The 11,102-nt window shown below is 47.1% G+C and overlaps 1 protein-coding gene across 1 annotated transcript; it reads right to left on the bottom strand.

Annotated features, from left to right (window-relative positions):
• Positions 1-1,627: 1,627 nt before the first annotated feature.
• CCNI2 (cyclin I family member 2) lies at positions 1,628-7,791 on the bottom strand. The gene is given in 7 exon segments (XM_042955593.1): positions 1,628-2,838; positions 3,489-3,719; positions 4,653-4,793; positions 6,298-6,363; positions 6,863-7,006; positions 7,230-7,296; positions 7,430-7,791. Coding segments are annotated over 7 exon segments (1,317 nt in total). The 3' UTR covers positions 1,628-2,532.
• Positions 7,792-11,102: the final 3,311 nt, after the last annotated feature.

Below are 11,102 nucleotides of genomic sequence, written 5' to 3'. Positions count from 1 at the left end.
CACGAGAGAAGGGAAGGGCTGCCTTTTAAGAGTTTACATCCTTGTGGAAGAGGCTTGACATGGGACAACTAACATCTGAGTTCTTATGGTGTGTCAGGCATTGTTCTGAATTGCATTACGTGCATTAATTCCTCTAATATTCATAATAATCCCAAGATCAGGTACGATTTCCCCCCCATTTTATAGGTAAGGCAGAGAGGTAGAGTAATTACCCAGGGTCACACAGCTAGTTAACTGGTGGAATTGAGATTTGATTATTGGTAGCCCGTACCCTTGATTCCTGAGCTACAGTTGCTACTTGGCAACCCAGTGGGATGATGGACTTATAGTGAAAATGTAGCCACAATTGAAGTGTGCAGTTTGACACACAAAAGTGTGGGTTGGTGGACCTGAGATGGTTTGGTAGAGGTGGGATGCCCTGGTAGGTGGATATTTGGCTGAGAAAGGGCAGACCAGTGGTGGAGGGAAGCGATGACAAGCTTGTGGATTCATTTGCAGAGGAGCTTTCTCTACTGGGCACTAGGTTCATCACTGGGAAGACCAAAACAAGGAGAGGGAGACTCAGGTCAGGGAGGTGACAGCACACCGGGGAGACTTGTGTGCAGACACCCCTAATGAACGTTCAGCTCAGCTCTCCCTGTGGGGAGTCAGCTAGCAGGGAAGCAAAGTCTTCACCGAGCTTTGAAGGACAAAGACCCTCCAGGAAACCAGAGGAGACAAAGGTGACATTGGTAGAGGGAACAGCATTGTACAGCTCGCTCACCCATCTGGGGGAAGTAATATTTGGACAAGTATTAAAAAGGCCCAGGACGCTCCCCTACTCTGTTCTCAGCCCATCTGCCGTGTCTTCTCTCCTCTCCATTTTCTGCAGCTACAGTCCTTCACCAATCCCTCCCCTTCTGTAGACAGGGACAAAAACAAGACAAATGGTGTCCATACTTCTCCCACCACAACAATCCCAATCTCTGATCTGAGGTGGGATAGGAGTTGCTTAAAAAGAGAGGGGGAGGGAGAGGGAGAGGGAGAGGGAGAGGGAGAGGGAGAGGGAGAGAGGAAGATGGGACCTGGAATCCCAAGGTGAGCCTCAACAGCCTAAAAACTTTTCTCAAACTCCCAAGTGGTACTTGGCAACACAGAAGTTTGCTTTCTCAAAGAGCAATACTGTTTACTGAAGCAGGGCTGTCCCTTTTCTCAATACAGGGTTCACACACAGGTCCACCTTCTCCTTTCTCTGAGAGATTAGTGTTGAGGACCCAGCTTCCACTCAGAGCTCCCTAGTTAAGAGGTCAAGACTTCCCTGCAGTTCTCCAAAGTCAGAGAGAGCCAGAGCTGGGGTGGGTGCTCAGCATGAGCCCATACTCCCTGCTCCCCCCGCCCCCAGTCCTCACTCCCAGCGCAAGGAAGGAGGCAGGGGGCAGCTGTGGCCCTGGGAGGGGTTGCCGTGGGCAGCAGGCTGTGCCTCAGCCTCCCCATTGGTGCTGGACTACAGACAGCTGTTGCTGGGACCCAGGAGGTGGTATTCTAAGTGTATGTGACTATCGAGTTTAAATGCTGGATATCCAATACATTTAAAATAAGATTCTGATGAGGTTGAAAGGAATTAAACTTTATTTTTACAGAAGCTCCACCAGGCAAATTTGTGTGGACAATAGGTAGAGATTCATATGCGCACTGTTATAGTCTACCTGGTCTGTGACCTCTCTGCATCTAGCAGCAGGTCATATTCCTCACAGCTTAGCCTGTTTACAAAAAACTGCTCAGGGTGGCAAGACTTCAGAAATCACTGTGAAATGTGTGGTTCTGTCATTCGTGTTCCCGACGCTGCTTACACAGCTCCAGGGGGCAGCTCTGCCTGCTGGACTCTCCCGCCCAGACAATGGCTCTGTAGTGTCCTGGTGCCCGAGAGACAGCTGGCTTCTCCCTCACGGCTGTGCCAGTCATCTCCTTCTAGCAGTGCCGTGTTGGGAGCAGCCTCAGCCTCAGAACCTGCTCATCTCGACCTAAAGCTCTCAGAGCTGTGTTTCCCCATCAGGGGTCAGCTGCTGAGATCATTCTTAAACATAAAATTCCTCTAAGGTAGTAAACTACTTTGCTTAAAAGTAACAAAGGACAAACATGTGTGAAGCTTGACCAAGTTACTGTACATTGAACAAAGCATACTTTATGATCCAGGTCTTATGAAGAGAAGACCTAAGTCATGGCCAAGTCAGGGGACATTCATTTGGAGAAACGGTCCCATTTTTGCCATGATGGGCAGGGTCATTGGCACTTGAAGTGCTACACTTCCCAGAAGTCTGGGAAGCTGACAGAACCTGGCCAGCTCCGTAGGTGGAGCAGCACAAGCTGGTCAGTCAGAACCAGCCCGGCCCTTCGGTCCTGAGCAAGGCCCACTGCTGGCCTGACTCCAGTTCCCTTAGGGGCCCCTACCAGTCCATGCTGGAGAAGAAGGGAAAACCAAGCTGCAGTATGACCATTCATTCATTCATGCTGGTCTCGGACCCATGGGAGAGAAGAGAGCAGGGTCTTGATCTGTCAGACCACCCTTCCCAACAGGGACCCCCGACCTGCCTTTTTTCTCCTTACTGCCTTCTCAAGACTCGGGAGCTTTTTCTCAGCTGCCTTCCAGTGCCTTCTTCCTTTATTGTTATAGGATCCATAAAGCCTAGAATTTAGAGGCATCCCACCAAGAAGGGGTTGCCATGATGCTCTAAAGGGTACTAGGGTAGGGGCACAGAGGCTGGGAAGTGAAACAAAGTTGTCTGAGCAGGAAGAGGACTACAAACTTCTCAGGTGCTGCTTTACAAGTTCCTTGCAGTGGCTCAACTGCTCACTACTGACCTGTAATTAAAATAGAGTCATCCTTGAAACAGAACCATTTTACATTCCAAATAAAATAGTGAGTGCTTAAATGTTAGCACAGAGTAATTTCAGGAAGGTCCAACTGTTTGGCTCAAGAGCATTAACCCCACCATCTCAGGGACATCCACCTCCAACCTCAGTAAAACTGTCATTCATCTAACTATGCATTTCCATCTTACCCTGTCCATACTCAGAGACTCCGATCCTTCAGTGCCTCCCTCATGGTACCCCAGTACCCGGTACCATACAGTCAGATAAAAGGTGAGGGGTCTGAGATTTACACGCTGCAATATTAAGCTCAGGGGTGCTTCCTCTTGAGCCGGGCACATGCCCCAGACTTCACCCCATCTTCTTGACAACAAGGGCTGCCACTGAGATAAAGCTCTTTTCACTGTCAAGAAACCCACCCAACTGGTCCAGTGAAGGGAACATGTACCCCATACTCATCCAGAGGGTATGCCAAGTGTACAAAGCCTAGGCCTTAGGTAGACTCTTCACAGAGTCATTGTGGCCAGAACATCTGGAGCCCACAGGGGCCAAGAAGGGTGATGCGTACCATTTTGGGGGCAGAGTGCATCAGCTCAAGGGGCAAAACCGAGAGCCTGGTCCGGGGCAAAGTTGATGTCTACCTGTGCTTTCTTTAGCAGATCAGATATAGGAGTACACCAGTCGGGCATGAGCCTCTCCAACTCTAAGGTGATGATGACCAAGGCCAGTGTGGAGCCCTTGAACTGCAGCAGCTGGTGGCCCGCCATACAGTGCTGCAGCTGCCTGGTCAGGGACGCGACGTGGAGGGAAGGATTCCTCTGAGGCAGCAGCTCCACCACGTGGGGCCAGCCCAGGACCACCAGGGCATGGAACTAGAGACCGTGGTTTTTAATGTTAGAACAGAAAACCCCATACCTTTCATATATCAATGACCAAAAGTGCAAACAAGTTAAATTTCCTTCAGGGAGCATCCGATGTTTCCCAACCCCTTCCATTCCCATCCATGGTCCCACAAGGGACTTGAAGCTTAATACTCATTCTGTGGCCAAGCTGAGCTTCAACCTTGGAGAGAAAAGACAATCTGCTTCCTGGGATGGTCATTAAGAGCTTAAAGTACCTAGATGACAATGTTTCAGTTCTGAAAAACAGAAGCATACTATTCAAGATTAAGATAGCAGAAAAGTTACTTGTATCTGTATACTGCAACTTGGCAACAATGGCCAGTTTTCAGAATGAAACAGCCCTTAGTGATTTAATCTTCATGCTTCCTAACCGACCAAAACTCCATACATCTCCCATTGCATAATTTTGCCTTACTAACGGAATCATTCCTTAAGAATGACCATCATTTCCCAACTCAAAAAATACCAACTAATACAATATTTTTTAAGTGCCAGATCAATATGGTCTAAAGCCTCAATAAGGATCGTGTGTAGGTGAATAAAGACAGCTAAGTGAATGTGTGTAAAGTGTAGCACAGGCAGACAGCTTTTTATGTACAGTATTCATAGAATGGAAAGTTAAATATTTTTGCAGTGTGTATTTAAAGAGAAACTCACCACAACAGTGCCGTCAAAAAAAATCTTTATAATCTATTGTCTTTTAGAAGCGGGGGTCTGGTGGAACTGTGTTGGATTTAAGATCTCCATTTTCCCTCTTACGTGTGTCATGAGCCCTGTGGGTCACCTCACTGTGGTACGTGTAAGGATGTGTGCACGCCTGTGCTTTGCCATCCTATGTTGTGAACAGCTGTTCCAAAGGCGCACACGAGTCTAGGGCAGACTCTGCAAACTCCTCGTACTTACTATGGTCAAGAAGTCCAGCGGTATCCCAATATAGAGGTCCCAGTGCAGTCTGTCCAAAATAGCCAGCTCCACCCTCAGCAGCTCGCCCGGGGTATAGCCAGAGCCGTAGTGCTTTATGAAGTCTTTTATGCGTGGAATTAACTGTAAAAAGAAAATAAAGAGGCCAAAGCCCTGTATCATGTCATGGTAACTTGTTTTCTTATCCATGGGAACCGGGCATCCGTGACCCTAGGAGAGTTGTCTTCTTGTGACATGCCACAGAAAATGCTTCTGACAGAAACACCAAGTCAGATTTTGGCCATGTGTCAAGTCCCAGGTAGTTATGACAACGTGTAGTGAATGGCACATGGTCACCCTCTGCAAACAAGTTTTTGTTTTAACTGCAGCGTAGTTAACATACGGTGTGAGGTCAATTTTAGGTGTACAATATGGTGTTTCAGTGCAAACAGGCCTCGATCCACAAATGCACTCCAGCTCATGCCCAAAGGTGCTTTGGAGGGTGGGGCTGTGCCGTGTCCCCCCCATTCAGCTGCAAGAACTCACCCACGGTTTTTATCCTTATCATTCCTGTTCCCGACCCCCACGGTGATTACTTGTCATAGAGAGCAAAAGAAGGTCTTTGAACTTCCCGGTCTGCACTAGACAGGCTCACTCACAAAATCTCCCGTGGTTTTGGCAATACCATAGCTGCAACCACGTTTCCTTCAACCTTGATTTAAGGCGGTTCAGTTCTGGAAAAACAAGGACTTTTTCCCAGAGGGACTTATAAGACTTACTCAAGTACCAGGTGCCGCACAGACCAGTCTACTTTTTTAGGTAAGCCAACTACTATTATAACCTCCACAAACACTTATTTTAAGGGTCATTTACTTGATTTTTAGTTGAAAAAAAAAAGCAACTTTGTTGGAGGGGAACACACATTATATTGTAATGGACAGGGGTTAAAAGCATTTTTACTGAATGTTTGGAACTGGACACACAAGCGATATTTTCTGACCCTTCAGACCCTGAACTTAGCCAAGGGGAACCCTATGGCAATGACAGGCTTTACTATCCCTAAAGTGGGAAAGTTTGTGGAGATGGAAGGAGGGGGGTCTGGAAAGGGTATTGGGAGAGAATCTTCTGAACAGAAACTATAGTGAAACTGCCAAGTTCAAGCAAGCCTGAAGCACTTGTGGGGGCATCTCCTCGACCCCTGGCACATGGCCCTCCTGCCTCTCAAGAGAAGGGTCCCAAAGTCTCTGAAGAGCAGCTTCAGTGACACAGACAAGTCCTTAAGTCTCAACAGGTTTCTAGGGGGGGACATTATGGCACATGGTTTGGGGAGGCCTTTTTCCTAGCTCAACAGCCAATGTTTCTGTTCAGTGGGAGGTGGCATCAGACATCGACCAATAAAGATACATCTGCCAGGAGATCAGGCCTCTGGGTTTGCTGGACCAGGAGAATTCAGCTGTTCTAAGTGCCCATTATGGGGTCGTGAGGTCCAACAAGGCTAAAGGCAGCAAAGCAGAGATCCTGGGAAGTTAATGCATTTTCTAAAAAGCCCACCATTCCTAAGGACATACCTTTCTGGGAGTCTGAATGTTCCAGTGTAACACTCCTATACTTCAAAAGCAGCCCAGAGTGGACTCCCAGGGATGCCTACCTCCTCTTCTTCATTAAATTTGGCAGCAAGTCTCAAGCAAGTAATCATGACACAATGGAGTAATCTCTTATCTGAAATATGGAACAAACACATTTGACCAGAATATGAATGCCAGGAACAAGTAGTCAAGGACCGGTGGGTTTCTTTGGGAAATTAAGTTTTTTTCCTTTCTTCAAAAAGAGATGTATTGTATTCTTCCACCAGTTAGTGCCATGTTTTACATTTGACCCGTGAATATGCCCCTGATTTCAGAAGCACCAGTGGCTAGTCAGTAGTCCCTTGTTAGGGGGATGAATGAGGGTGGGAAATACAGCACCATTTCAGGGAACACATCATGACCACAGGCTGCAATGGCAAGATCCAGACAAACACACCCACATGATCACACAGTAAGTCCTTTCCCAGCTAGGTCCCTTCAGAGGGACAGCCACACAACATTGAGCCAGACAGGCTGGGTATGGGATGTAACCCTTAGTTTATGAGCCTCTAAGCAGCTGGGATAGTGCACCTCTCAGGCAGCAATCAAGGGCAGAGGTCAGTTTCTTCTCCCACCCTCTATTACCACCCCCAGAGCCCCTACCTTTACTGAAACCAGTAGGCGGCTGAAGGTAGTGAGAGCCAGGTTAAAAGTAATTTGGGAGAAGTTAAAAATGTTCTTAAGCCCCAGGAGCGACAACACGATTTCCTGGACCTTGTGGCAGATCTCAGCCTGTTGGAAAGAAGGGGTAGGGGAGGGCAGGGAAGGTCGTTGGTGGCCAGTGTAGTGGACACAAGCCTGCTGAAGGTCACCATAGGGGATGTGAGACGTCCCTGCACCTTAAACCGCGATGGGACTGAGTGTTGCCCAGCGGCTCACGGATTGAGATGGTCCTCGCGCCCGTTTTGGTCCTAAGCAGAGTTTTCCAACTCAAGACCTCTTCCGAAGCACCTACCAGAAAGGCGTCCTCTCTGCGAGAGGGGCTAGCGACCGCCGCCTCGTGCCTCGTGCAAGGCACGCACCTGGTGAAGGTCCCCGCCTCCAGGGTGCTGCTCACCTGGGCGCGGGCGCAGGTGGAACCCGGCCGCGTCCCGTGCGCGCGCGGGGAAGGGGGTGAACGTGCTCCCGGAAGGCTCCGGCCGCGGGGCCCGCTACCTGGGGTTGACAGCCACGCCACAGGCGCGCCTCGCGGCCCAGGGCCAGTTGCGGGTGGGCGGCCAGTCGGCGCTCATCCAGAGGGCGTCCCCATTCGCACGGCACCCGCGGGGTTGAGGCCTGGAGGGGTGGCCGCGGGAGCTGCGGACCCGGCGCGGCACCGAGAGCGGGACAGGCAGCTCGGGGTCCTCTCGGTGACGGCGCGGAGAGCTACGGGTTCCACCAAGGCCGCGGGAGAAGAATGCCGCGGGCCGCTTCGCCCAAACGCGGCTCTGATCTCCCCCCTGGGGCCGAAGATTGCGAGGGGAGCCGCCTGCCGGAGGCCATGGCGAGCGCCGGCTCTTGGGTCTGGGTCCCGCCATAGCCAGCCTTTTATAACCCGGCACGGGGGACTTGCAGCTTGGGCCGCGCCGGGGCGGGGAGGGTTCGGCGGGCCCACCCCCAGCCCGGGCGCGCAGCAGCTCCTGGAACTCCCAACCCGCCGGGATTTGACACTTGCTCACGGCTTGTGGCGCGTGGAGTGCTTGCCGGTGGGTGAAGGATTCCGTCTTCTTTCACTCCCCGCCCCCACCTCCCGCTGAGCGCTTCTTCCCCACCCGATGCCCGAAGCCCCAGGACCAGAGTCCCGAACCCGGAATGCGTCACCTGGTGAGCACTTCGGCCCTGGAGAAGTTCACCGGGCCGCAGACCCTGCGTCTTATTTCACAGTAGGGCTTTGCGGCACACAAGACCAGGTAGAGAAGCGTCCAGAGCGCTCCTCAGTCAGACACCCTTGAGATGGAATTCTGACTCTGTGTGATCTCGTTTATGGGACTTGAGCTCTCAGTCCTGTTTACTTCGACTCTTAAAAAAAGGCAAAATCTGCCTCACAAAGTAGTTCCTTCATGCATACATTTTTCCCATCAGCAGTTATTCAGTGAAGGCCTACAATGTTAGGACATAACAGTGAATAACACAGACATGGAATTTACATTCTAGCCAGGAGAGACAGATAATAAACATGAACAGAATATATAGAAATCCCAGCGATTTCACTTTTAAGTATTTGCTCAACAGAAATTCATATATGTGCATCAAAAAGACACCTACGCAATGTTGTCATAGCCCCAAATGTCCGTCAGCAATTGAATGCAATAAACAAATTTCTGTATGTTCACACTATGGAATACTACACCACCTTGAAAAAGAATGGACTAATGCTCCACCCAACAAGAAAACAATCTCACAAACATAATACTGAATGTTGAGGGACAGAGACAAAAGACGTCATACTGTATAATTCCATTAATATAAAGTATAAGAACAAGAAAAACGAAATCTGTAACGTTAAGAGTTAAGATAGTGGTCGGGGCGCCTGGGTGGCTCAGTCGGTGAAGTGGCCGACTTCGGCTCAGGTCATGATCTCGCGGTCCGTGAGTTCGAGCCCCGCGTCGGGCTCTGTGCTCACAGCTCGGAGCCTGGAGCCTGTTTCGGATTCTGTGTCTCCCTCTCTCTGACCCTCCCCCATTCATGCTCTGTCTCTCTGTCTCAAAAATAAATAAACGTTAAAAAAAAAAAAAAAAAAAAGATAGTGGTTACCGTTAGAGGGCAGTGGATAGTGACTGGGAAGGAACACAAGGAGCTTCCAGGGCTGGTAATGTTCTGTTTCTTGATTTGGATGCTGATTACACACGTGTTCGCCTTGCGAAAACTGATCAAGCGGTGCATTTTTGATTTGTGCACTTTTCTTTACGTGAGATATATTTCATTAAGATTTACATTACATTAAATTTACATTAAAATATATGCGAATGTCAGAAGGAGAAGAAAGAAAAAGGAATAGAAGAAATATTTGGAGTGATGATGACTGAGAATTTCCTCAGGTAATATGAGACACCAAACCACAGAACGAGGAATCTCAAAGAACACCAGGTGGGATAAATGCCCCCCAAGTATACCTAGGCATATCATTCAAACTACAGAAAATCAAAGATAAAGTTTTGAAAGAAGCTGGAGGCGGGGAGGGGAAGAAACTTACCTATAGAAGAGCAAAGATAAGAATTACATTTCAGTTCTCTTCAGAGATCATGCAAGCAAGATGTGGGCCGAGATATTTAAAGTGTTGAGAGAAAAATGCTACCAACCTCGAATTGTGTATCTAATGAAATTATCTTTCAGGTGAAGAAATAAAGATCTTGTATATAGAAGATCCTAAGGAATCTGCTAAAAAACTATTAGAAGTAATAAGTTCATGGAAGTCCAGAGTACAAGGTCAGTGTACTAGAAAAAATCAATTTTTTATACACTATCAATGAGCAATCTGAAAATAAAATTAAGAAAATACTTCCAGTGATGCCTGGGTGGCTCAGTCGGTTAAGCATCCAACTCTTGATTTTGGCTCAGGACTTGATCTCATGATTGGTGGGATCGAGCCCCACATTGGGCTCTGCGCTGACAGTGTGGAGCCTGCTTGAGATTCTCCCTCTTTCTCTACCCCTCCCCTGCTCACACTGTCACTCTCAAAATAAATAAACTTAAAAAAAAGAAAGAAAATAATTCCATTTTCAATAGCATACAAAAGACTAAAATATTCAAGAATACAACCAAAAACTGCATTATTTACATATTGAAAATGACAAAACATCACTGAGAGAAATTAAAGAAGACATAAATAAATGGAAAGGCATTCCATGTTCATAGATTAAAAGATTTGCATTGTTAAAATGGCAATACTTACCAAATTGATCTATAGATTCAATGTAATCCCTGTTAAGTTTCCAGATGGCTTTTTGCAGAAATTTACAAGGTGTTTCTAAAGTTTCCATGGAAATGCAAAGGATTCACAATAGCCAAAACAATCTTGAAAAAAGAGAACAAAGATGGAGGTCTCATACTATATGACTTCAAAACCTACTACAAACCTATAGCAATCAAGGTGTACTGGCATTTGGTTAGCCATTTAGATCAATGGAATTGAATTGAGAGTCTGGAAATCAACAGTCACATTCATGATCAACTGATTTTTGGCAAGGGTGCTACAAGTGGTTCAGTGGAGGGAAGAATAGTTTTTTCAGCAAATGGTGATAGGACAGCTGGATATTCATATGCAAACAATGAGGCTGGATCCCTGTACCACACCATTATGTAAACATAATTCAAAATACATCATAGATCTAAATGTATGAGCTAAAACTATAAAATTCTTAGAAGAATGAGTCTGCATGACCTTGGGTTAGGAAATGGTTTGTTAGATACGTACCAAAAGCACAACAAAAGAAACAGCAAAAGAAAAAATATATATAAATTGTATGTGATCTAAATCAAAAAACTTTTGAGCTTCAAAGAATGCTCTCCAGAAATTAAAAACACAACCCACAGAGAAAAATTTATGCATACTGTGTATCCCAAAAGGGACTTGTATTTAGCATACAGAAGGAACTCTTACAACTTAACCATGAAAAGACAAATAAAATGGGCAACGGATTTGCACGGACGCTTCTCCAAAGAAGATGTCCAAATGGTCGATAAGCAGGTGAAAGCAAATGCATCATTAGTTATCAAGGAATTGTAAATCAAAACTGCAGTAGGATCCTATTTTACATCAATAGTATGACTATAAAAACAAAACACAAAACAAAACAAGAAAGTAGCAAGTGTTGCTGAGGATGTGGTGGAATTGTAAACCTCATAATGT

Source organism: Panthera leo, chromosome A1, assembly GCF_018350215.1.
Source record: "Panthera leo isolate Ple1 chromosome A1, P.leo_Ple1_pat1.1, whole genome shotgun sequence".
Taxonomy (NCBI): Eukaryota; Metazoa; Chordata; class Mammalia; order Carnivora; family Felidae; genus Panthera; species Panthera leo.
The sequence above is the reverse complement of the archived record's forward strand: the minus strand, read 5'-3'. Positions and strand labels throughout refer to the sequence as shown.